General features: G+C 44.4%; 1 protein-coding gene and 1 long non-coding RNA gene across 3 annotated transcripts; one reads left to right on the forward strand and one right to left on the reverse strand.

The window, feature by feature from the left end:
- kcnk12 (potassium channel, subfamily K, member 12) lies at positions 1-19,903 on the reverse strand. 2 transcript variants are annotated; one of them, XM_028990170.1, is made up of 4 exons: positions 19,834-19,903; positions 18,012-18,314; positions 17,338-17,747; positions 1-3,613 (listed from the first exon to the last, which is right to left on the reverse strand). In XM_028990170.1, exons 3-4 carry the CDS (start codon positions 17,675-17,677, stop codon positions 2,724-2,726), a joined length of 1,230 nt encoding a protein of 409 aa, XP_028846003.1. In that variant the 5' UTR covers positions 17,678-17,747; positions 18,012-18,314; positions 19,834-19,903; the 3' UTR covers positions 1-2,723. The 2 variants fall into 2 exon arrangements, with proteins under 2 accessions (XP_028846003.1, XP_028846004.1); XM_028990171.1 differs by lacking the exon at positions 19,834-19,903 and adding an exon at positions 18,867-18,899.
- On the forward strand, positions 17,997-26,790 carry LOC114796192 (uncharacterized). Its single transcript, XR_003750621.1, has 3 exons — positions 17,997-18,449; positions 25,974-26,133; positions 26,735-26,790. It is a non-coding gene; the product is annotated as an uncharacterized LOC114796192 (long non-coding RNA).
- The last annotated feature ends 1,187 nt before the right edge of the window (positions 26,791-27,977 follow it).

The raw sequence follows: 27,977 nt of genomic DNA on the forward strand, positions 1-27,977 counted from the left end.
TTTAAGCACTAAAATCAGTCATAGCTTTTATTTTCATTGCAAAATCCGTCAGCTGTCCACCCCCTCTGTCCCCTGCAGAGAGCGAAAGGAGGGGAGATCGCATCTGAGCAACTCGACACAAGACGGAAGAGAGCTGCCAGCCAAACGGCACTCATCCGCTCCCCTCCCTCTCGAGTTCGCCAGTCGATCTCCCCACAATGCGACGTGTACGAACAGGGCACGGCGGCGTGGGCTCCTCTCTGCAGCTCCCGCGCCTGTCAGTGTCGCAGCTTCTCTGTCTTTGCTACAGACAGTGACAGGACTGATAACGGGGCCGGTGCTCGGCAGCAGACACACCGTTACAAAAATAAATCTGTATGGCTCTGAATTGAAGTAGTTCGTATGGCTTAGCCATAGAGGCATGCAAGGAATCTACAGTGAGCCTGAATTCATTAACTACCTGAGCTAATTTCCCATCCCTTTTCATCCAACCAGGCAAGGATACGAATGCAAATATTCAGTCCCGATTGTTAAATTTTTTATATAAAAAAAGCCTTAAATCGTGTTTCATCTTTCTGGACACTCCCGAGGCTATTTAAAAAAAGGAGCGTAGCTTCAGTGCACTGCGATGCATGCTGTGGATGGGTCTGGAGGAGACCAGGAGCGGGCGTGGGCGGGCAGGGGAGATGGAGCGAACGGCGGGAGGGCTGAGCTTTTGGCAGTGGAGCTGAAAGAGGCGAGGGGGGCATCGCAGCGCCTGCTGCAGCCGCCTTCCGGGCCTGCGCAGGCCCTCCGCTTTCTCACATCATGCACTGTCTCTTTCCCCCCCTCCCCTTTACTCGCTTCTTTGGCTGCTGGGAGCAACCGCAAGCAGCTAGAAAAGCTCTTAGTGCCTTGTCTTTCTTTCATGCTCCGCCGCTTTCGCAGTCCGTCTTAACTTGTCTCGCGCCCAGTGTCTTTTACAGCCTGTTTCTGGCAGAGACAACAATTGCAAGGTCATGGATTGCACAGTCGGATGGAGCAGCGCTGCTTCCTACACAAACACAGAGCGCCGCATTAGACAATGCCCACATATGGTACATAAATCAGAGGGATTAGCAGAACCCACAGCATGCTCATGGATCATGGTTCTGGCTTCGTTGAGATGGTACAAATGCACATTTTAACCAGCATCAACAGGTCCTTCAGCTCATCACAGATATTCTCCTGTTTGTCATATGCAAGCTCTTTTGTCTTCATGAAATTTCCTGTTACAGCAAAAAATAAATAAGTAAATACAATCTTTTTATCCTTCAGGATGAATCCCTTTCTAGCATTTGGATAAAAACAGAGCTCCTGTAGTCTCTGCTCCCTTCCATCACTGTAGTGTAAATTAAGGTCAAGGCCCAGTTCTCTGCTGGCCTCGGGAACTTTATAATGCCAGTGCCTGGAGCTCCCAGACTCAAGCTTGTTCTGTGTTGATAAGTGCATTAGCAACTCGCCTTTGAGGGGGGTTCCTTCTCTCCTTCTCCTCCTCCTCTGTCTTTTTCGTCATTAATGATAGGGAAGCACAAATTCCCTGCTGAACGCCGGGCAGCCCAGACTTTTTGCTTTAACTCACATTATGCTTCCGGTACGTTCAACCGGCTTGAACGTACCGGATCAATAGTATCAATAATTCAATTTGCTTTGTTTTAGGCACTCTTCTTCTTAGGACTGGTGAACGTTGTCAATTAAAACTACATTTAGAGAGCATCTTCTGAGTTGGTAAAGTGTAACACAGCTCTAATTCATCATTATTAGATCTATTTAAGATCCTTTCAGGAAGGTACAAGATCCCACAGAACAATTCCAAAAATAAATTAACCAAATAAGACGTTATATAGAACTCTGACTATAATAGTAGATATAAGTACAGACATTAATCAACAACACGTGGGTGAAATAGTTTTCATCTCTGTGCATAGCTAGAATTGGGTTGGGGGTAAGATTGATAATTATCAGCAATCGATGAGTGAATTCTACAGTATGGAAAGTGCAGCGCTGCCAGAATACATTCCCCCCTCAGTGCATGAATAGCAGCGCAGACATCCTACACGTAGCCTGAGAATATGGCTTCATGATATGTTCTTCCTCAGACTACAAGTAAAGCTTTTTGCAATGGTTCAATTTAACTTCAACTTCATGAAAATCTCAATCTACGTTGTGGGTGGAATGTTATTCTGAGTGGGTTGCATGCATAGTTCAGAAATGAGAAAGTGTGCTATGCTGTTTTCATCATACCATCAAGCTTCTTATTCAAGTCAAAGGGAGCATAACTATAATTTAGCATTTACCTTGAAGTCTGGAGATATCAGGCCTACAAACGCGTTCTAGTGGCTTTGAATCCGGGATCTGAGGTTATTAGGTTATTACACGGCGCGCTATAAAATACCTCAGTGTATTAGAAAGCCTGGATGTTTCCTCTGGCTTTGGCTGTAGGATGTTGCTATGCTACCTGGTAAATGGTGACACACCAATATCAGCTCCAGTCAAGACATTCAAAGATAACTCATGCAGCTCATGCTGCTCAGCTGATCTTTACAAGGCGAACTCAGGATGGAAGTAATAAAAAAAGGCAAGTCCATTGTAAAGCTTGGCTCTGACCTTTTATAGAGGTGCCTGTGGTGTATCCCACAAGCTGCATCGTCCAAAAATGATTATTGTTATTAATATTATTCTTATCATCGTCACTCGGTTTTGCAGTCACTGTCGCTGCGCAGCCTCTACCTCGAGCCGCTAGTCTCGGCTAGCCGGTTGTTCATGATTCCGAGAGCCCCGACTCCTCCCGAGAAGCCATTCTGCCTCGAGCCGCACACCGTCCTGGGGTAACCATTGGCCGATTCCGAGAGCTGCTTCTGCATGAGAGCCAGGGAAACTTTGCTGGAAGCAGCCAGGTCCTTCATGGAAATCATCTCCCCGGAGAGCCTCCGCCCCTCTGTGTCACTGTCACACGGCCCCTCGGAGTCCGCGGTGCGTGCGAACCGGCTGCGCCGGACCCTTGATCCCGGCCGAATGGCGTTGCGCCGCCCCAGGAAAGCATTGGGCTTGTTGCAGCGCTGACAGCACAGGCAGCTCATCTTGCACAGCATCCAGTTGAGCACCTGCTTGATGACGATGGAGATGACGTTGAAGAGCGAGTAGATACAGCAGACGCCCAGGAGAATAAACAGGAAGTTGGCCAGCCTGTACAGGCTCTGATACTCGTAGGCAGCACTCTGGCTGCTCACCAGGTCCCCGAACCCGATGGTGCTGAAGGTCACAAAGCAGTAGTAGAGGGAGTCCAGGTAGGCCCACCCTTCCACTGGTGTGTACATGGCCGAGGCGCAGCAGGAAATGACCAGCGCTGACAGGCCAAGGATCAGCATCACGTAGTAGACGGACGGTTTCCAGCCTGGCAGGCTGCTGGCGGCGAAGTCCCGGCAGATCCCCGGAGGCAGGAGGCCGCTGTTGCGCAGCCGCCGCAGCCGGATGGCCTTCATCACCACGGCCAGCAGGGTGATGATGCGCTCCAGAAAGAGGTTAAAAAAGAGGATGGTGGCTGCGCACCCCAGCAAGCCGTAAAAGATGAGGAACACTTTCCCCGCCACTGTCACAGGTGTGGTCATCCCAAACCCTGGAGAGAAGAGGATGACAGATAGTTACGTGTGAGCTAGTCCAAAATGACAGAATAGCAGCAAATTCAGCAAAAAATTGAAATATATAATTAAAAGCTCCCTTCATGTTTGAGCCAGTATGGTATAATTAGCCAGTCAGGGTCTGTTGGGGCTGTGAGAGGTGGTGGAGGGGTGGGATTAGGCACTGTGTGTGTTTTTCATCTTCTGAATAAACGCTTCCTGTAGCCAAGTGGGGTCAAAAGTGACATCAGACTCTGCGGCTTTCAAGGACTTAGCTGATGAATACAATTAGCATTCATTGCACACTCACACACACACATACATACATTAGGTTAGATAGGTACACTAGATTCAAACACGCAGTCACATGATTCTTCATCCCTTTATGACATGATTCACCTTGTGACCGGGAGCACCGTGGAAACCAGGTAACAGGACTTTGTCAAGTTCTTCTCGTCATTCCTTCTCCCTCATCTCCTCACCTCATCCTCACCTACTCTCGATCCGGCCCTAAATGCGAACGTCAGCATCCATGAGGTGCTGCGGCTAAAGCCGGCACTCGTTCGTAGAGATAAAGTGAAGTGATTGTCACATGTGATACACAGCAGCACAGCACACGGTGCACACAATGAAATTTGACCTCTGCATTTAACCCATCACCCTGAGTGAGCAGTGGGCAGCCATGACAGGCGCCCGGGGAGCAGTGTGCGGGGACGGTGCTTTACTCAGTGGATCGGGATTCGAACCGGCAACCTTCTGATTACGGGGCCGCTTCCACCCCGTAATCAGTGCTAGGCCACCACTGCCACCACTGCACCAAATAATGAACCGGTGGAAACTTACCTGCCTCCTTGTGTTCAGCCGCGCCGGGGTTCTCGTTCCCAACAACACGCACTCTCTTTCAGAACCATGACATACCTATTATTTTACACCCTTCTATATCTATATTACACCCCATATATCTTAACAGTACTAGAATCATAATCCAAGGTTGTACATGTTATTTATGTCTGTTACCCTTACAGAGAAACAGATTTCGATTTTCAGAAAAGATTACCTGCTGTTCTTAAACAATGCAGAGTTTCACATGATATAAACGATGCAGTAAAATGGAACAGTATTTAAAAGGATGCATCATTATTTGGCCAATTTATTTAAGTTTCTCGATTTCTCGATTCTGTGTGGCTTTGCAATTTTGTCCAACCAGCATAATTTCTTGAGAGTCTCACCATGGACACCATGGAGAATAATATTATTAATAAATATAATATTCCGAGCCAGTCAGTGTTAAAATGTTAACACCCAGAACAGTATTTAATTCTCTTTTATTACAAAAAATATTTTGCAACCTTTACTTGTTCCCTCAATTTAATTTGAACCAAAAGTTGCACCTAAATTGGCATTTTAGGCAAAAGAATGCAGTCGCCCCCTTTTCTTGTGGGCTGCACCATTGTTAAAGAGGGAAACAAGATTAAGTCTGCAGAGATGGCACTTCACTCTGGTTTCCATTATAAACTGAATTGTCCCAGGCACCAACCATTGATTTTGTGTGCAGCTTCAAATCCATTACCTTGGACTGAGGTGTCTGAAGACATTAGGGAAAAGAGGCAAGGCAACTGGGGACAAACCTTGTGTGATGTCTCGGCTTTCTGAACAAGATTTAAAGACAAAAGAAGACGGTCAAACTAACATCAGACTAGCCTTAAAGGTCCCCTATCATGAAAATTTCACTTTGTAAGGGGCCACTGAGGTGCCACTGAGCAAAGCACAGTCCCCACACACTGCTCCCCGGGCGCCTGTCATGGCTGTCCACTGCTCACCAAGGGTGATGGTTTAAAGCAGAGGACACATTTCGTTGTGTCACCATGTGCTGTGCTGCAGTGTTTCACAATGACAATCAGTTCACTTTCACTTTCACTTTAATACAAGTTCCACTAGCCTGTCTGTGATCCTGCAGTGGCTAGAAATGGAGATTCCCATAAAGAGTGCTTTGGACATTCTGTTTCGCCATTCAGAGAGCGGCAGCTCAGACGGTCGGATCTGGAATGTCTCCCCTTATGTCGTCATTAAGGAAAAGTTTGGCTCCCATTTCTCATGCTTTTTCTACCCAGAGAATTTCACCTAAAAAAAGATCATTGCAGTTGCTTGGTGATTGGATTTTATTTTCTCTCTCTCTCTCGCTCCCCCTCATTATTGTCTAAAGCTACAGACACCAAAACGGCGCGTCCTGGTGTAATTCTGCACCAAGGCTGAATACCATTGATATAAAAGCAAAAACTATTTTTCATGTCCTTTAATTGTTTCCTTGGAAAGGCAACCACTTCATAACAGGTCTGTGAGGTCAAGTTTTATAAAGTGTAATGAGAGCTATACTGTCCAACCCAATTTGACATCTGGTCAAGCTCTCCACTTGACCAGAATCACTTTCTCCACTCTGTTGGAGATAATTTGCTGGCACTGGGCACAGCATGGTGCATAATCAACCTCCCCATTAATACCAAATACATTTTTCTTTTAGTAAAGCACATTCTGCCTGGCATAAGTAGATGTAATTAGGCTGTAATGATTAATTATTACTAAAAGAGTAATTGGAGGCAGGATAATTAAGCAGAATTGAACATTTAATTGGTTCCATCATTATTCATTATGGCCTTCGACACTGTTGTAAAGACACTGGGAGCCTTGAGGATTCGCAGCGACAAGCAAAGTGCAAACAGGAGGGCAGCAGCTCACAATTAAATAGCTACCTGTTAAAACATGAAACCTTTTAAAACACGAATGTGTGCACTTCGAATACTTCAAGCACCTTTGAATGTGAGTGCAGCAATATATCGCTTGAAGGTTAATGAAGGAATTCTGAGATGCATATGTACACACAAATACGGCATGTTTTGGAGCTTGTTCTCCAGTGTAAGACACACATATAAAGATCATTAAAGGTTGCGTTTTTCTTTTTTTATTTAAAACCTGAGGACGATTTTCACCTTACGATAGCAAACAAGCAACACACTTAATCCCAGTTCAAATATAATGCCCATAGACTAATCCAAAAATGTTTTTTACCAAGCTATCATTTATTGCACACACTGGACTGTACAGACCCCACATGTTTTTATGGCAAAAAAAATTTAACAAAAACAGTACTCAAGGCAATGAATAAAAAACTATAATACCCCCTAAGAGGAAGATGGCGCTGTTGTAAAATATGTTCTTGTTGTTCCTCAGAACTCTTTATAATTGACTGATGTCTCCAGTACTGTTTCAGGCCAATAAACTTTGATTGAACTGACAAAGCCTGGTGATTATATTATATACCGATGCAATACATGGGCCATTACTATATATGCTGTGGAGCTCCATAGACCCTAATTGCCCTTCTCTGTCCACCAGTCCCCTGCTCATTTTCAGCTTAATGGGAGATAAGAGTGATTTTATGATCTGGGTCTCAGCAAGAGCGGGCACTCCCACACAGTTTGTCTTACTGCTTGGCTGCATATAAAAATAATCAGAGCCACAGAAAGGACACTAGAACAGTACAGAAAATACAGAAAAAGCCTTGGAGTTCTGACCTTCAACAGATAGATTTACGGCGTCATTTTTTCAGCAAGAGGGCAGTTGTGCAGCTGTGTTGTTTCTTAGGTGCCAGAGAGAAAGAGAGGTTTTCCAGGTTATTAGGAAGGCCTGGCGTCCAAAACAAAATACTGGAAATCTATTTTAACTAAATCTGCCGACAGAGTTCTATTGAATCACAAGCAATATAATTGGCTGGCAGAAAATATAAATGCACAGCAGTGTCACAATGGTATTTTAACTGTGTTTGTCTGACAAAAGTGGATCCCACTTCCAGTCACGGTAAAAATATTACTTCATGGTCTGAAAATAGCAAGTCGCATTTTATAGAACAAGTATTTTAGGAAAAATGCAGGACTTTAATCCGCCATCACTATTGTGTGTGTTTTGGGGGGGGTGTTAGAGTTCTCAACAGGTAAAAAAAACAAATGTTATTCCATTTGGGTATAGGTCAGGGTTTTCGTAAGCTCTTAATTGATATTTATTGCTGGTGAGAAGTGGATTTCTGTGATGTGCTGGCAGCGTGCTATTTTGGAGATCCACACCTGATCAACGGGTCAAGTGTTGTCTCCTGAACCCACTTGGCCAGTTCACCCAGTGCAATGTATATGCAAAACCAACACACCATAAATAAAAATAAATGGCTGCTACACTGTGTGTGTGTGTGTGTGTGTGTGTGTGTCAATGCTGGTGAGAATGATAGAAAAACAAATGTGTCAGGTAGGGGTGTGTAATTCTTAAATGGTATAGTGTACATGTGTTATAGTGCATCTGGAAAGTATCCACAGCACCTCTGTGCTTTGAAGGTCCCAATGAGTACGTTGGCACCATCATACATAAGTGAAAGAAGATCTAAGGACTGTTCCTAGAGTTGGCCGGCCACCTAAACTGAGTGATCAGGGGAAAAGGACTTTAGTCAGAACTCTGACAGAGGAGAACCTTCCAGAAGGACAACCATCTCTGCAGCAATCAAAACCAGCCCTGTACGGTAGAGTGGCCAGATGGAAGCGACTCATTTTGGCAAAGGGGACCTGAAGGACTCTCAGATCATGAGAACCAAAATCCTCTTGTCTAATGAAACAAAGATTAAACTCTTTGGTGTGAACGCCAGGTGCCACATTTGGAGAAAACCAGGCCAATACATCCCCACATGGGTAACAGTTGAGCTGTTACATTAGAACAAGGTCTAACAGACTGTAGAGTAGTTTCCGTTCTGTTGCTATCAGGGCACTGGAGGCCATTTAATTACCTTCATACAACTTGAGGGCAATAGATACAATCTTGTAGTAGCAATATGTAGTTTTATGTGCAATAAGGTTTTATGCTGCAAGGACTGCACCCAATTTCGTTGTACCTGTTACAATGCCAATAAAGATATTGTAATATTCTCAATAGTAATATTCTAATATTAGAGTTTTGAAAAAGAAGCAGTGAAGCAGTGACCCTGTGAGTTAATAAAAGTACCTTTGACATGAGTTGCAACAAGATGAATAAATGAACATGCTAATGACAGTAATGCCTATGAGGCCTTAAGGGAACAATCTGCACTGAATTATTATTTTTTAGTAAAGTCAACAGCCAAGCATTGCTCAGAATATGAAATAGACACTCAGGGTGAGGCTGAAGAGTGGAGCTGCACTTTCACTGAAAAAACAGGATCACACACACAAATACATGGCATGTCCATGGCAATTATGCTGCATACATTAAATATAGTCTCTTTCAGTCCCTAAAAACCAGGCAGACCACAGCACTATTTCTGAACGTCTAGGGTTCCTAGTGCCAGTTAGATCATACCATAGTGAGCATGAGCAGGGCTCAGTGATGACTGTGCTCTTCGGACGAGCAGGAAATCATTAGTCACCGGCTGACAGGGTGGGAGTCTGCAGTAATCCTGCACATGGAAGACGTGGAGGGGCAGCTCACCATCTGCCTACGAGACCCACGTTTTTATACACCACTGACACTAATTCCGAGACGCATTAATATAAACATGCTTCTGAAGCATCACCACGGCTCATTCCCCTTTACAGGACCCATAAAACACCTCCTATGTGACTTGGGCTCAAAGCCGTCATTTAATCTATGGCACCAAATATTGAGTCAGTTATGTCACAATTTTTTTGTAATTTAAAAATTATATCACATGAAAACCCAAATATGCGTTCATATTAAAATACTCATATTTTCACCCCCCCCCCCCCCCACACACACACACACACACACACACACTTGAGAAAAAAAAAAAGATTTTCCCATGCATGCAGAGGCACTGCCGCCACAATATACAGTGCAGTGTTATAACGAATCATATTTAGCCCTATCCTGAAAAATATATCTTATTAGGTTGTTATACGAAATGATCTCACAGTCCAGAGGAGCTGACTGAACATTTCCTCTGCTTTCCCACCTGTTTATTAAATCCTGCACTCATCCGTCTTGCGTAAAATTCAATATTTTCAATTGTATTATTGTGTTTAATTCCCTTGCTGAAAGTACCCAACTGCACACAGAAATAGTTCATGCCTCTGCCATCCCAAGTATTGATTTATTGTCAGAAAAATACGTTGTTGCCTCCCGTCTCCCTTCTACATCTATTCCCTTCTTTCCTTTAACTGTATTCTTCATTTCAGCGTCTTTTCGCAGACTACGCTGTATGAGACAAGAGAGGCGGCGATGATGTATACAAACCTGCTCTAATAAATCTGCAGCATATTTAGATGGCATCTGGCTCTGTTTAATATAAAATACAACAACGGCTCACAAAATGTGTAGCTCTCTAGATTAATTTAGACATGCGGTGTCTAAATATGGTTTGATCAATTGATGCAAATCTCAAGTAGAATTACATAATCACACGTGAATATGCAACCAATCTGAACATATGTTACAGTATGCTGTGTGTGCCAGGGTCATTCATCTATCTGTGCAGTGTTTGCACAGGCACTGTTTAAACAGCGACACTGCAGCAAAAAGACAGCTGGTGTGGTTAAACAATGCAAACACGCATGTCAAAGGGAAAGCCGTTCGAACCCTCAATAGCGGTGCTTAAATCACCCAGAAAGCCTTTCAAGCGGCCACACAGCCATGGCTCTAAGGTGACACCAGCCCCTCGGGGCTAACCAGGGCATTTGAAACCCTGCATCCGAGCAGAGAGGAGGCAAGGCGCCGCACTGAAACGGTGACATTCCTTATTTCCACCTGTCTGTTTATGAGATATGTGGACACAGGCTCAGTCAACAGCGCAACATAAATCAATTACGTAGCCGAATGGACCAACAAGCGAAATCGAAAGCTGATGGCGTGAACATAAGCATGAGGGATTGTTTTCCAGGAAAAGGGGAAAGGAAGGGGAAAGTGGCAAATCGCTCACTCCAAGCTGCCCAAGTTAGGAAGAGAAGTTGCTATTAATCACAAGGCGGCAGAGTCTCCCATCACATGTGAGCGTGGAGCCTATGGAATGTAAGGGTGGTGCATCAGCCATGGCAGCCCACTGGTGGACTGTATAGCAGTGTTAATAACACCGCACGGAAAAGGGCTGTCATCAGTGAGAAGGACAATCTATCTAGAAATTACTTTTAATAAAGTACTGAAATCGCTGATGGTTTTCAAAACCCAAAAGGGTTGCTCTATTCTGGCTATTAGTGATCAGTTTAATATGATGATTTATGTCCTGGGGAGGAAAGGTCTGGAAAACAGTCCGCATGGAGTTTCCGTTGACAGTCCTCAGATAGAGATTCACTAACAGATTCACTAAACATTCAATTAAATGAAACGCAGCCTTCTATTATGGGGATCGGCCCTGTGTGAGCTCAGCCTGATCAAACATTACCGGAGCTCCAGGAGTCTTATAATTGACCTTCGGTGAGACACAAACAACATGGAGGAATTTACTTGAAATAGTAGAATGGCAAACGGCTCTTCTTGGCACCATTGTCCAATCACTGATCATCATCAGATCACTAACCTCTACATTCCGTGCTTTTAAAAATGGTCTTAGCACAGATTTTGTAACATTTATGATTTCTTCGCACTGTCTGCTCAGAGAGCGGAATCAATAAAACAGATCATCGCTGAAGGTTGAGAGGGCTCAGCAAATCTGCTGTGTCCTTAAAATGTTACCCATCTCTAGGAGTGTGTGTGGTGTGTGTGTACAGAAGAGGCTGACACACGTCTGATTTATGCCCCCTCTGTGAGAGCCTCAGGCACCGGACACACAGGGCGTCCATGCCCAGACAGCAGCATTTAACCGCTTGGGTTTTTATTTGCACTTTTATGCCGCTCTGTCCAGTCCAGACAACATTTAAATGTCACAGACATTGGAGAGAGAGGAATAAACAAATTAGAAAAGGTTTGGTGTGGCAACATGGTACTGTTTTGGGCTCTTCTGTCCTGGCACCATTTAATGAATTTGGTTCCACATTTTAAACAAAATAGCAGCTCTTTAACTGTAGATGGAATTATCATTTGAAACTTTATAGTAACGCTTTGTAATATTTTGTGGATGCTGAGATCCATTTAAATCTTTGGGCTGTTTTTTTCAGCACATGAAGTATGTCTTCAGAATATTCAAAAATTAAGATACAAACAAGAAAGCACTGGTTAATCCTCTCGGTCTGGCCATTGGATTGTGGGTGGTAACCTAAGGACAGGCTGATGGACACCCCAACGGACCCTAGAATTTGGCTATGAATTGAGTTCTGGGCATGGACAGGACCATTGAACCAGGGCTAGCAGGTAGGGCTTTGGTAAAATGGGGTTGGAGTGCAGGCTTCTTTGTCCTGAGTGTACCTATGGGACAGGGCGTCCACCTTTGTGTTTCATGAGCCGGTAATGTAGGAAAGGGTGAAGTCAAAGAACAACCCTGTTGAGGGGGTTGAGGCGGCAGGCTTTCTGGATGTATGGCTCATTTACACCAGAAAAGGTTTGAGTGGCGCCACCAGCCAGTGACACCACTCCTCCCTCAATAATTTCTCGATTCCCTGTGTTGTAGTTCTACTCTGCTGAGCTTAAATAACATGAAAAGAAGGCACAGGGGTGGAGTTTATTGTCGCTGGGGTTCCGCTGTAACAAGACGGCCCCCTCGCCCACGCTGGATGCGTCTACTTCCACTGTTGGGGTTCAGTGAGTATCAGAATGTGGGCTGTTGTGAACGGGTGTTTAAGCTTGAGGAAGGCGTGTTGGGCGTGGCCATGACAGCAAATCACAAATACATTCACAAATACAAACATAGCATGCCTCCATACCTCCTCTGTTACTTTCAGTTCTCTTTTCTCCTAATCCTGTATGAAGGTCCACCAGTGGACATCACCAATGTGATCTCAGCCACAGTAAAACCAAACATATTTATAAATTATCAGTATTGTAATTTACATTGTTCAAGACGTCTGACACGAACACTAGTAAACGTGACAATAACACATCTTCATCTGTAATTCAGAAATGAGGTAGTGTCCCTTAACAGTCATGGCAAAATTAAAGGGCAAATAAGTTAGTCCTAATGTTAAATCTGGAGTGGGTTAATAATATTGCTAAATATCTTTTTCATTCTGGAACCATTACATGTTGAAGATTATGTGCTGTGAGTGTCCTAGCCTGACTTTGTGGGGTACTTCAGTGCCATGCTCCAGTCTGGAGTTTGTTGTTGACTGTCTGTGTATCTAATTTACATATTGTGTTCTGTTTTGCTCTGTATAAAGCTACCCTGGTTTTGTCTTGTTCCTGTCGGGTCATTCTGCCTGTTATCCTGTCCTGCGTAGTATGTGTCCTGTCCTGGAATTAATCCCCAGTCTGTAAGTTTGTTTCCTGCCAGCATGGATAAAATATTTTGGCCATCCTTTTTCCTGACTGCTGTGAGCAACAAGCTCAATAAATGTAAATGTAAGAACTTCCCCTTGGGCCAGCAGCAGCTGTACATGAATATACGCTATCAAATGTGACACCCTGCTCCCCAGAGCACATGAATGATTTGTATGGGCCAATATTGTCACAGGGTTCAGGGCGAGGTGCAGCAGTGCAGCTGAGAGGATCTCGGGTCTCCCGGAGTCATTCAACCCCCCAAGCTCTCTGAAGTTTGGGAATGAGGCTGAAGCCGGGCGCCTGCCTGCTCCAGCTCGGCACTCTCAGACGCCTTTCATCATATCGAGTGTGCTCACTCCCTCTGTCTCTCCCTTTTCCATTTTTAACATTGACATTTTCAAGCCCATGGTTTTTACAGAGCAGTCTGGGAGATCTGAAGATGCAGGAGGGCATGGAACCCATCGTGGTCGTCAGGTAAACAGTAGAAACATGGCATGTAACAGTGAAAAACAGACATAGGGCGGAATTTTCCCAAGATCCCTTTGAAATGTATATAAATAAACAGAAATGTACGAAAAGGGACTGCTTGCTTGTTATCTGTGTCCTGGAGAGGAAGAACTATTTACCCACTGAGCCATTTTTGTTGGTGTGTAATTCTTTCTGACACTCAGAAGATTACCTTTACAAATGTTTTTTCTTGCACGCTGGGATATTAACGGATATCACAGATATGATCTTTGTTATAGATATCTCAGTACCGCCACCACTTCCAAAAGAGACATTGTAGGACTCTGCATGTTATTGATGGCAAAACCACATGGAATCCACACTGAATATATAGCAGGAGTAAACGGGGCACAAATTGGCCTGTGGAATTTAAATAGTCATCCTCATTTCAGGACTTGCACTGTACAGTGTTTGTAATGATTCGCCAGTAATAACTCATAATACAGGACCCAGGTGAGCAGTATGAATGAGGAAGAGACAGTGTGGGTGGGATGAACTCCCTGCTGGTGACAGAGCAGGATGGGTGGCCGCTTCCACCCACAAGCCGGCAAAAGATCATTCACAGAAACCAAAATCAAGGGCTCTGCTTAAACCATGTAGTGAACGTTTAGAGCTTCTGACAACATGCTACACGCTGTGGTGATATTACAGTGTATAATAATGACAAGAGAAGAGAGAAAAGCATTTTGTCGCTATTTAACAGTCACGATACTGAGACTTTCAGCTTTGTCTCCACTGCTCTGGTCATAGTAATAGTGAGATAATTGGTTCCCCCGGACTAAAAAAGCACACATCCTGGGGTAAATTACAGGCATAAACCCTCATAGGTATCCCTCACTAAGAAACCCAACTAAGAACACCACAGATGTAAAGGCAGTGGAAGAAGACCCCGGCCTATTCTGTCTGCCTAGTTCATATGACAACAGGCTGCAACAAAGGAACCGAATGCCAGCCTGCCACAACGCAGGGCGAGTGCAAACGTTCCGTAAACACCAAGAGAGCTGGTACAAAGGCCCGGACAGCTGCAAGAGATAGGGCAAGTGACAGAGATAAGACAAGGGGCAGGACAGCGAGCCTTAGAACACGCTGTGCCAAACACAGCCAAAGGGGCCAGTGCAGAATCTCCTCCGAATGATGGGCAAGGCTTCAAATGATGGTTTTCTTGTTTTATTAAAATACACTTCACCAATGTAAGAGCTTGTGCCGCGTCGGACAGTACAAGTAATTAATTCAATCTTATATTAAACAACAATCTTTTCCCTCTCTTTCTGTTTTACTTCCATTCACTTCTTGCCGTGTCTCTCGATTAGAACTACTAACGTGAGGTATGAAATGTCAAAATACAAGTCCCTTTAAAATGAAGCAAATGAAAGTCACCACAAGTTCAGAAACGTAAATGTAAACATAACAGCTCATACCTATTTACTGGTGCAATATTTTCCATATATAAAGTTAGAAATGATGTCCTTTACAGCCAGTCTGGTCATGATTTAGCAGGTAGGGTGCTCAAGTTTGAGATCGCTTGTCGGGCGACTGCTGATGGCCCGCGGCATCATGGAAGATCTGTGAACAGTGGTGCTATCGATGGAGATCTATTCATATGCCAGACATGCACTGTGCACTGTGTAATTAGAGACTGGATGTTAATGAAGTTTTCCAGTCGAACAGCAGTGACAGCAGCTCCGAGACGGACTCCTTACGGACTAAAGACACCATGGTTCCCAGATGGGGGATTCTGACTGGTGGACAGAGAAGCCTTTTGTGCTGTCTGTCAGTAGCATTTCCCTGATGACTAATTACTTTTTTTTTAAACTTTTTTGGGCAGTGCAAATGTTTCTGATCTGCTGTATTTATTTTCAAAAAGAAATATATTTTATGTTTTAAAAGGAAATAGGAACTTAAAACAGACTAGACCAGCGGAACTGACCAGCAAGGCCGGTTTTTACAGGCGTAACCAGTATTTTTTCTTCACTTGTGAGGCTTGCTGTGTACAGACTTTTTATTGCACCCAGTCCTCTTACTGGTCTGCAACGTAATGGGATATATGTAAATCTCATTAGAATGTGCCTATGAGAAGGGATGTTTGCAGGGATTTGTCTGTGTCATTCATCTATGTATCTGCTACATCACAGAAATGTGAGTTCCTCGCCGCAGGGACCAGCCAGGCTGACAGAGGGGGACAATGAAGTCCGCACACAGTGATAACATGCAGTCTGGACACAAATTCAGCAGAAAGAGGCTGAGGGCTCTGAGTCGCACTGAGATCAAAGTGGGACGGAAGTTGGCACGGAAATCCATAAAAGAAAAGAAAGAAATGAAAAGGGCTGAACTAATCCAGGTTTTTTTTTACTGTGGCTCGCCTCGAAACAACATGACAAGGCCTTCACACATACCCTCCTGGTCAACTGTAACAGGTCCAACATGCCCAGAGCGGAACAACACGCTGCTGATGGTGACATTTGAAGGTTGACTGACAAGTTGACACACCCACACACACACACACAAATGTCAGTGCACTTGTGCAGTATACTGTATGTGTGTATGGTGGGGAGTGGCATCTCACGTTCAGAGAATACTTGAGACATGTCGCAGTCGTCAACAGAACCTGTTCTGATGGGTGCCCCAAAAGAGAAAAAAGGGAAGAAATAAAATGTCACACATTTGTTACACTCACCCAACCTGGAAGGCTGCACTATTCAGTAACAATCGCTAAACTAGAGATTTACGGAGGTGTGAGGGGGTTGAGTGGCGTACTCCGGTGACCACAGAGATTTGGAGGTTCTTTCTTGACTACCATTCCTGCCAGAAGGGCAACACTCTGGAACAGGAGGGAAAACATGCTCTTTTGTGACCTATTGCCACAGCAAATGTTACATGGGCCAGGGAGAAGAATAATGATGGGTTTCATTCTAGCATCATGCCTCCAGGATGGCTGCACTGGCTGGGCGTAGCTGCCCACAGGAGAACGGAGCACCGGGCCAAACTGCAGGGTGCCAGATCAGCCTGTAGCCATGCCAGACCAAGTGCATTGCCAGAAAAAAACGACACACGAGAGGAAAAATGGAAATGTTGTTTTTTGAGACTAAGCCAATATGTAGAACTGGTCCAATTTTTTTTTTATATATTCTGTGAAAATGGGTTTTATCATTTAAAAAATAATAATAATCAATCTAGTGAGCAGGAAACAAGGCTTTTTAACACATTATCAATATACTACCATGCAGTAAAGCTGTGGGAACCCTGGTGTTATTACTTTAAACGGCTGTTATATTTGGGGTCGTGTGGCGAAGAAGATTCATAAAATTTTACAGCTAATTTCCTGGCTATATTTGGTAATGGCAGTTTGGATTGGAAAGATTGCTTTTATTGTTGCCTAGCAATGGATATGCACAGTTTCAAGCCCAGCCCAACCAAAGTATTTGAGCTACAGACTTTACAAATTTCACTCACATCCCTCTTCACATGACCACATTTGCTTCTTACACATGTACAATGTTGGAGTAATTTTTAATAAGTTAGGCTTACGAAACCATATATATTAATAATCACCCAAATGATATTCAGATTAGATATAAATGCAGTCCAACATCAATAAACTTTGACGTATTGGTCAAACGTGTATAATTGGGCATTAGGTTCAGGCCCAGAGTCTAGGTATTTCTCCCTCATGGTGGTTGCAGTAGTGGCCTGTAATTATGGGATAGGAAATATAACTTCTGCTTCCTTAGGCTCAAATATTGTCCATGGCAAAGCGGACACTTTTTGTAAGCTCGGATCTCGACCCCCCCAGGGCACTTAACTTTCATTTTGCGCCCCAAAAAAGAAACGAGTTGACACGCTCGCTCACCAATAGTTGACACCACGGTCCCCACGAAGTAGAAAGCCCCCGTGAAGTCCCATCTCGGCCTCAGCGAGTCCACCCGGATGCCCGCGGCCACGGCCGCCTCGTAGTCCCGCAGCAGCGAGTCCAGGTCCCGCAGGCTGATGTTGAACGCCTGGCTGAAGTTGGCCACCGCCCGGTTCCAGCGGCCGTGGGCCCGGAGCTCCGAGGGCCGCTCGATGGCGGAGAAGACGGCGGCGCCGCACAGCAGGTAGAGGACGATCAGGACGGCGAGCAGCACGAAGCGCCCGTTGTCCTCGTTGACGTGCAGCGAGCGGCAGCCTTGCACCCGCCGCCCGGGCATCATCCGACCTTCAGCACCACCGGCGCGGCGGACAGCGACCGGCACGACATGCGCTTGGCTCAGCCTGTATATACTATACACACATTAATAATAATAATAATAATAATAATAATAATAATTAGCATATATATACACACACACACATATATATATATACATACATATATATATATATATATATATATATATATATATATAGAGAGAGAGAGAGAGAGAGAGAGAGAGAGAGAGAGAGAGAGAGAGAGAGAGAGAGAGAGAGAATCCAAATTATTACAGCAGCCCTTATGTCACTTTTACTCACATTCTGAAAGAGAAAAGTAAATGAGCGCCACGTTACCCGTGTGGTTGGAGGACAGCGGCGTGTGGACGGTTCTTTTAAAGGATGGTCCCCCTTCACAGCATCCTGAGGAAATTTCATCCATCGGCCGCTACGAACATCCCATCTGCTCAGACGTGGGTAAATCCACAGGCGGTTTTCTTTAATTCCACCGGACTGGGGACCGGACCGGTCTCCCCCCCGTCCAGCCCGCAGACTGGCGCCGAACGGGCTCCATCCCCCCGCTCGCCGCACCACGCCGCTTTCTCGGGAATCATTTCACTTTTTTGTCTCTTTCTTTGTCACACGCGACTGAATAGAAACCTGGGGGGCAGAAGTTAAAAAAGAAAAAGCCACACCATGAAACCAGCAGATGAGGAGACACACACGTTTCGCACACTTCTCCAACTCCGCGGCATCTCTCCATCTCTCGATCGAGGATGGTGGAGACAGCAGAAGGTACCCTGCCCTCACACACACACACACACACACACACACACACACACACACACACACACACACACACACACACACGGGCTGTCTCTGAGCCGACGTAGTATTTATATTTCATAGACAGATAAAGCTTTTTTTTTTTGTCTGCGTCTTGTCATTACTGAACTCAGTTTTTCTGTGACCGTAAACTCGCTTTAATTTCGCTCCTTTTGCTAATTGAATACTAGAATAATATATATTTTTTAATCGACCGAATCGAAGTTCTTGGGACGCTAAAACCCGCCAGACGATCGTAATACTAATTGGTCGTTTTTTTTTTTTTCTTTGATCGTCATGACAACAGAAGCGCCGAGCGCGGCTCTGATTGGTCGCTTCATTTCCACTGCGGCAGCCGCCTCGGAACCGGGAGCCGATGCAACTCACCGCAGGTTCGATTCGCGTCTTCACTACTTATAGCAGCGCCAAACATATATAAAATAAAAGAAAAGAAAAAAAAGAACAATAATCCCAGCGTATGTTCTCTCAGCCTCATCCAGCGCCTTCAAACTGCCGAATAAAAAGGACGTTTTGCTTTCATGTTCACCTCCTGACGTGCTCCGGTCCATGCGGAGTAGGAGGCTGCTCCGGGATGGAAGGAAGGATGGACGCCCGTACCCGTTCACACTGCGCCAGTGCGCCAGGCGGCCAGGAGGATGTGGCACAAGAGCCTGAAGTCCCTTCACTCCACGTCCGTCTTTTCCTCATATGTTGCAGCTTCGAGTGGTACGACAGCGAACAGAAGCTGTGCCCACAGTCTCCATAAAATATGAATTTCCACTATCATCTATACTTACAGTAGCACATTCACACAATATGAATAAATCAACCTCTATAATGGCCGAAAGGAATTTGTTACAATAAAAACGTCCCTTGCATCTGGGAAACTATGGGGATTTTAAACAGAGGACGCCAGACTTGAGACAACTCTGTAATGAGGAAATGTACGATTTAAGCAGTTTATGAATGAATAGGCGATGCCGTGCGAAGACTGGCATTTGGGGATCTGGCTGCTGCCAAGGCAGGAAATGGTTTCAAAGGCAGATATGGACTCCATATCTGTGCAACAGCTTGGCGTCTGACTTTCCCTGGGCCCGAGAGGGGAAATAATTATCCCGGCCGGTGATAATAGGCGTACAATCCACCTCAAAGGCCAAGTTCCTTTTGATTGCTGCCTGAGCGATGTTCTTTGATGGGCTAAAGCTCATGTTCAAATAGGGGCTTCACTGCCATCCTTTTTGCCGGCCGGGAGGGAGCCACTGTAACCAACCAAGGAGGCGGCTCTGAGCATGTCAAACATGTCAAAAATGCACAATTGTTCTGACAGTAAAGAAAAAATAACTGCCAGCCTTACCGCAAGCCTTCAGTCTGACAGTGAGCGTTTAACATCATTTCCACAGGAGCTGATGAGAAGTTGCACTTTGGAATGGAGCTGTCTGACAGGGTGCCAGGAACATAGGCAGTGATGGTTCTTCAGAGAGTACTGCGGGTTGTAAGTTCATTTCAGGAGCACAGACAAAGTTATGGATATTCCGGTGAACGGCGGGAACAAGCCAGCATGTGCTGCGGCTTCTCCGCATTTGCATAAACACGACACATCTTACGGGGACAAAGGAGTCAACCGCAGGGAAGTGGCTGGGCCGAGATCAGAGAGGAGATCCTGGCTCGTCACTGCGCAGGCTGCGCTAGAGAAGCAGGGAGAGGACCGCGCCTGTCCGCGAGTGAGACATCAGCCGTCCCTGCCCCTGTCCTCAGCAACAGCGGAGCGGGCAACAATGGCTGGGAGCATCTGGGCTTATCAATCATCTGTCAAGCGGCAGTCACTGCGTGTCACTTTTTAATTATATCAGAGAGCGCGTGACGGACGTCTCGCAACAAGGGGCTGCAGCAAAAGTGGAGCGGGCAGGTGAATATCGATCTGGATCTTGCCGTAAGGAGAGCGGTTGGCCAGAAATAAGTCCCTCGGGCTCTGGGCAGCTCCAAATGCGTGATGTCTGTGGACTTGGACTCTTCCTTTCATGTTTAAACAGAAGCACCGGTCTATTGTGTTACAGTGATAAAAATGAAAAAATGTCCCTCTGGTTAGATGTTACCTATGCACACAGACCAGCCGAGAGTGTGAACTAAATATTTTAATACTTTTACCCAGTTTGCAACAGTTCTTGGTATTTGTCACTACTATTCATCCACACAAACTATTGTCCATGTTTTCTAATAAAGGAGCTTGGCAGATTTTGGTCAGGTCATGTTATGGGGTTCCCTGAAAGTTTGGGGACCAAGGAGAATAGCAATCAGTACACAAATACAGTATAATCAATGTGTGTGAATGTTTTTGTTGCTTTTTTTTTTGGGGGGGGGGGGGGGGTACAATAGCACATTATACAGTAGGTATTGAAGAGACAAATGGGTGGTGTGCAGACCCTGAGTCAAAAAAAGAATCAGTGCAGCTTTAGTCAAACCAATTACCTTTTGTGGTAAGACAAGGGCAAGGCGGTAATTCGATTCAAAGCTTGGCTCAGATCCATCGTTTTTGCCCTTCTCTTTTTATCCTTTTTGGGATGGGGGGTGGGTTGGCGGTCTATGCTTTTCTGAGAAGGGATATTCCCATATGAGGGTCTAATTAAATACACTACTATAGCAAGATTGCCTTGCCAGGACCCTCACCATAGGATCTTGATGGCTTTAATGACATAAATGACATCGTTTGATTTGTCCCATTGATTGCTTTGCCTCTCCATCAAACAAAGAATATAGAAATGGTGCTCCCGATATAAGCACTTACAGACTGAGAACTCCCACTGAAGGTAATCTAAAGGGCATCTGTTATCATCCTTAATCATGTTGGGGTGTCACATAGTGCAGTGTTTCTCAGTCCTTTTCCAACCCAAAGTGCTCACAACCTACAGCCTTCATTGCGTCCTCATTTTGGATTTATAAACAGGACATACAGCAAATACCAATGTAAATGCCATGGTCATCGGGGCTGGGGTGGTGGGCTGAATCTAGCCAGATGACAATAAGTGGGCTGAATCTAGCCGGTGACAATAAGTAAAATATCTGTCACGGTCCCGGCGCGAAATTGGACGCAAGGAGGCAGGTTAGTTTCCTCCGGTTTAATATGCGAACGAGAGCCGCAACACCACACATATGTTTTCGCTCCCGATTAAGGTTGAATTGGTAATGGGGCAGGATGAGAGGGAAGAGTAGAGAGGTGAGGTGAAGAAGGAGCCGAGTCAAAATGATGGATGCCAATCAATGACCGAGCGGCTGGCAGTGGCCATCTTGCCAATTTATAAGAGTCACGTTATCTCATCTCCGTGTTGCTCCCGGTCACATGGATGGAATGATGTGACAATCTGTAGATATACATTAGTGCAGTAGTGTGCAATATTACGTTCTTCTGACACACATTGGAGAGCTGCTGTGGTGAGCTGTGGTGTGTTGGGATTGTCCATCATGGAGTGCAGTCTCATATTTCCAGGTTAGAACCTGTGAATGAGCTTGGAAGAACTGGAAGAAGATCCAACACTTACAGAATTTTGCCCCAACACGATCTGTGTGCTAATTCAATATCAACCAATTGAATAACAAACAAAACAATAAATGAATCAGAGCTTTTTTACCAAAAAAATAATATTAACATTCAAAATAACAAATAACATTATAAAAAGTAAGAAAACAATAATAACGTATGATATATATAGCCTAGATATTTAAAAGCTGTGCATTATGATATTCCCATCTTCCCATCTTCTCTCAGCAAGCTGCAAAGTAGCGGGGAAGTCAGTCTAATCTACATGACGACACGATAACACTGATGTGCAAATGTGGGGTGGTAGTAACCTGGTGGGTAACACATTCACCTATGAACCAGAACACCACAATGTCACAGGATCAAACCCCTTCTTACCATCGTGTCCCTGAGTGACTCCGGGGGACACTTGGCCTGCAAACTACTGATTGAAAAGTGCTCTGGATTGTAGGGACGTCTAAAAAATGCTGTGAATTATGCTGTAAATTGTCACATTACTGTGAAAAGGGTGTGGAGTGGAGGAGGGACTGTTACACACGACCAAACAAAATGCCCAATCAGTGCTATAGGAGTCACTAGTAGATGGATTCCACTTTAGAACGCTGTCCATGTGGCCTGAACAAATCAATGCCGGTTTGGTGCCAATACTGGTTTTCCTTCCATGAGAAGGATATGATTAGGGGTTAGGTCACTGGGATCGTCAGAGAACTTGTTAATAGAATGGATTCAACCTCGCACAAAACTGTATGGAGTCCATCATCATCCTGCTTCTGCTGCTGTAGCATCCATACGTTGATTCTTTCCCAAACACCTCCATGATGGGAAGCTGCTAGGGGATTGAAATTCCACTGGATACCAGTCTGTTGAAGTGTATCTTGAATCTTCTCTTTATTGATGGTTGCAAGAGCCTCCCTTAGCTCTCTCTCTGCTCCTACCAAGTTAGTTCCATTATCCGATAGCATGTGTCTCACTTGACCTCTCCTGCAAAAGAAATGACACAGAGCATTCATGCAGACATCCATCTCCAAGGAGGTAGCCATTTCTAGAGAGACTGCTCTACTTGCCAGGCAGGTGAATATCATACGATATGTTTTGGTCTTTAGAGAGTGGATGTTTACTCTCCTCAGGCATGGAGCCCTTTGTCCGTCGTCCACCAACTCGCTTAAGCCTCCTCCAATCAGAGAAGTAAGATATTAGCTGGCAAGTGGCATCAGGTGATGTACAGTGGGATGCAAAAGTAGAACTTTTCCACATTTTGTCACATTAAAGCCACAAACATGAATCTATTTTATTGGAAATCCACGTGAAAGACCAACACAAAGTGGTGTACTCATGAGAAGTGGAATACATGATTCCAAACATAATTATTATTACATTATTTAAAATGTGTAATTATTTCAATTACTACATGAAAGTAATGTTACTAATTAAATTCAATTATTTTTGTAAATTATGTATGAATATACTTAACTGTGAACCATTTTGAAACTTTGTAACCTGGTCTCACAGGAATATGGTACATTGAAGGATGCACAACTCAAAAATGTGAGTGATAGATGGCTTGAGGTGTCATGAAAAGAAAGACATGGAAGGGACATATAAGAACAAATCCTGATTGGTCTGTGGGAACCTTTTGGGAGTCAAATGTATAAAAGAATTTTCTCTTGTGGGCCGAGTCTCTCTTCACTTCCTCCTCCATCGGGAGCTGGGGGGTTCTCCTCCCAGTTTTTGAGTCTTGCTTTCTCTCCATGTCTCTCAAGGGTTTTTCAAGCTCGGCTCCTAGCTTTTCAAATCAACTTCCTCTATCCCTTTCTCCTTTGGTACCATTTTTACATACAATATTTACATGTAACTACATGTAATTTGAATACTTTCTGTGCTGAAGAATGGCACTTAAACTGGTTGCCATTTGGTCTGGAACCGTCTTAACAGAGTCCAGCATATAAGTAAATGGACTCAAGCCCCTAGGTGGAACCATGTTGATTTATTGGTTACAGGGTCTGCCATCTCCCACATGTTTCCCATGATCCTGCACCTTGCCCCTATGTCAAAGTAGCTGTCTATTCTTTTGAGATTGTCTGTGTTATTTCTATATGCCAATAATAGAAATATTATTGGCATATAGAAATAATTAGTGCGTTTTGTTCTTTTTTTTCCACAGCAGGGTACAATGCATAGACATTCCAACATCTGAACAGACAGGTTAGATGTCACATGCAACAACTGGTCACATTCAACAACAACATCCACTTCACAGGTGCTCATTGGCTGACACAAATTCCACTCCCATGATTCCTGCTACACCATTAATAATAAACACATTTTGTATACAGTATTATGATGTATCTAAAATTGTAATCATGAATCTTTCATTAAGTATATCTTTAAATTAGAAGTGAAAGAAAGTGAAGTGCTTGTCATTGTGAAACACTGCAGCACAGCACACGGTGAGCAGTGGGCAGCCATGACAGGCGCCCGGGGAGCAGTGTGTGGGGACGGTGCTTTGCTCAGTGGCACTTCAGTGGCACCTTGGCGGCTCGGGATTCGAACCGGCAACCATCTGATTAACCGCTAGGCCACCACTGCACTATTGTACCTTTTCCTCCAGTAACTGTAACGCAACACAACAATATATTTTTTACTTAATTCAATGTAATTTATATACATAAATTATGCAATGTCATTACATGTAGATGTATGTAACAAATATTATTTTCTGTCTTCCCCTGACAGCTGCCCACATCTCCCTTGCCTAAACTCGGAACTGCACAGTTGTCCATCGTTACCTCATACTGGCCACCAGTGATATTCCCCACCGTTGTATCAACTGTAACTTCTGCTGGTGATTACAGAAATGGAGACAGGACAATCCCCTGTGTCCCCTGTGCTGTTAACCACTGCATCAGACAGTAGCTCCCCGTCCACACTCACTTGGGTCAATGTGACAAATAGCCAGTGATCCAGAAGACAGCAGACAAGCTGACTCCCATACTGAGCATTTTCTGACTCAGTAGAAGTGGTTGGGCTGCAATAACAGTGCAAGAAGCATCAAGTTCAGACTATTTTAAAGGTTTTTAAGATTTTTCTCGGCAGATGTACTTAAAAATGTACTATTTACTGCATTTGAAAGACAAATGTTTCACTTCACAGTTTTGTGAGGATTCCTGAAGCTCATTATTTTACAGCTAAACTCATTAGTAGCACAACTTCAGAGTCAAAAATCAATTTTTTGTAAAAGGCCATGCACTGGGTTCACCACAGGAGAAACATACAATGTACAGTGTACTGCTTGTAATTTAAACTTGAGCTGAGAATAATCTTCATAATTATTCTTAAAGAGAATAAGCTTTGACCAAATCATCTATATTCCAACATTTTGGAAACACTAATTTAGAGTATTACATTAGTATATTTTGCTATGTAATTAATATGGTCATATAGTAATTATATGCATAGTATGCAATATATAGTCTCCTCATACCCAGCAATTCATTTTTGTCCTCTGTAGTCCTCAAGCACCATTTATGTGGGTCAGTGGTGGCCTAGTTAAGGAAGCGGCCCCGTAATCAGAAGGTTGCCGGTTCAAATCCCGAGCTGCCAAGGAGCCACTTTGCAAAGTACCGTCGCCACACACTGCTCCCCACTGCTCACCAGGGTGATGGTTAAAAGCAGAGGACACATTTCGTTGTGTCACGTGTGATGTGCTGCAGTGTTTGACAATGGAAATCACTTCACTTTCATGTTTAATCTTTGTGCTGTACAGAAGAAAACATCCTTGGCCACATTTTTATACTTTCTTGCATTTCAATTGCATTCATGCAATTATCTTACTTCTGCAAATGTCATGTTTTAGCCTATAATGAACTTGATTCCTCAATTTGAAAATAGGAATTTCAATTTGACAATAAAATATTAATTTCAATTTGTTTTAACTGTTATAAAACACAACTGTTCCTTTGTAGGGGATAACTGGACTTCACTTCCATAACTGCTCTGTTACTCAGCCCATCCCAAGAAACTGGGAGCAGGGTGGGGACCACAGGGCGCACAAGCCTTTGGACGGCAGGAGGAAACCAGAGGACCCTTAGGAAACCCACACCAGCAGGGGGAAAGCATGCACAGGTAACAATGGTTATGTAACCGGGTATCTGTAACTAAGTGAAGACCACAAGAGCAGTGCTGAAAGCACTAGTGGAATTATGCTTGCATCCTCACTTCTTTGACAATTTAATTTAAATGTTGTTACTATGTGACTATGATATGTCCCAGAGTACATAAGCACCGTGCAGATGTCATTTGGTCTCATGGTCATTTTTGCCCATTCTGAGTGACCAAAATTGGTACTGAAAGCAGTAGTGGAAGAGGAATACCTGCGCAGACACAATCAATCCCCCAGCATGGAGTCACGTCCATCCGGAAGCAACATGGCACACAATGCCTATCTATATATCTATCAATAAAATCGATTTGCAAATATACTCTTTGTACTCTGTAAATGCGAAGTTAATTACTGCCGACACACGGACGTTTCTTTGCCAACTTCGCTATGATGCGATGTATATGATGTGTGTGGACTGTGTCTGCCAGTGCATAAAGTGTTACAATGTAACGTTTTTAAAATAGGTGCATCTGATTGGTTGCTTTTGTATTGAGGTTTGTAATAAATAATAATACTGTTCTGTGAGGCTGCACTGTTTTCTCTATTTTTCCCCATCCCATCAAGACCACTATGTCCAAGACCAAGACAGGACCAAGACCAAATAGTGTTGAAACCAAGACCACCAAAATTGGAGAGAACTACTCTACTGGTGACCAGGTCACCGATTCTATGGTCCCTGGTGCCGCACTACCCACAACTCGGAACAGGTGAAGGATGAACTAGTGGGTACAATAGATACGTTATCACAATTTGATCCAAGTTTTAGCTCGAGTGGGTCATGTGACTATGAGTGAGTAAGAGCGCGTGTTGCTCGCTTCCAGCGAAAAAGTTTGGGCGGGCAAAGTGTGTTGATAGGTCTGCCTCTGATTGGTGGAAGCGAGCAACATGCGCTCTTACTCACTCATAGTCACATGACCCACTCGAGCTAAAACTTGGGGCAGTGGTGGCCTAGTGGTTAAGGAAGCGGCCCCGTAATCAGAAGGTTGCCGGTTCGAATCCCGATCCGCCAAGGTGCCACTGAGGTGCCACTGAGCAAAGCACCGTCCCCACACACTGCTCCCCGGGCGCCTGTCATGGCTGCCCACTGCTCACTCAGGGTGATGGGTTAAATGCAGAGGGCAAATTTCACTGTGTGTATCATGTGCTGTGCTGCTGTGTATCACATGTGACAGTCACTTCACTTCATTACACAGCTCTGTGTTGGGAGCGGGAATGAATGTCTGTGCCAGGACTGAAGACATGGCCATTGCACCAAACGCAGGAACAAAACCCAACACACTAAAGCACAATGCAACATTGACGAACACCACACATACAAAGATACACACAACAACTATATACAACACATCTGCTGGATTACCAGGATGAGCCCCCAATGCTTACAAACCGTCCCTTGGTCTAGGGTCGGGGGAGGTAAGGGTAGGGTAGATGTACATATGGTAGGTGTTGTGAGGTAACCAGGAAAGCCCAATATATACAAAAAGGTGACAAGTTTATTTACAATACTTACACAGGTAAGAGCACTGCAGCAGGGAACATGGACGGCACCAAAGCAAAGAAAGAAACTTACAAAGGTTGGCGCCTGCTGTCAGGATTGGCTCCAGGTGATGTTGCCAGCTGTTAAAAGCCTGTGACTCCGCCCCTCTGCAGCGACGGCATTTTGTGATGAACTTGATCTTCTTTTGTGAACCTGTTTGTGTTTTGAGTTCTGGCAACCGCCACACGCCTGCGGGCTAGTTTATGCTGATCCCCTTTATTTCCCATTTTCAGCCATCGTGCCTTGTTTATTTGCATTCCTTTATTGTTA

The sequence above is a fragment of the Denticeps clupeoides genome, chromosome 8 (genome assembly GCF_900700375.1).
Source record: "Denticeps clupeoides chromosome 8, fDenClu1.1, whole genome shotgun sequence".
Classification (NCBI taxonomy): Eukaryota; Metazoa; Chordata; class Actinopteri; order Clupeiformes; family Denticipitidae; genus Denticeps; species Denticeps clupeoides.

Coding starts and splice junctions, on each gene's coding strand:
- kcnk12 (XM_028990170.1), bottom strand. CDS start 17,677: ATGATGCCCGGGCGGCGGGTGCAAGGCTGCCGCTCGCTGCACGTCAAC. Junction 3,614..17,337: donor GACCGTGGTGTCAACTATTG/GTGAGCGAGCGT, acceptor TCTTCTCTCCAG/GGTTTGGGATGACCACACCT.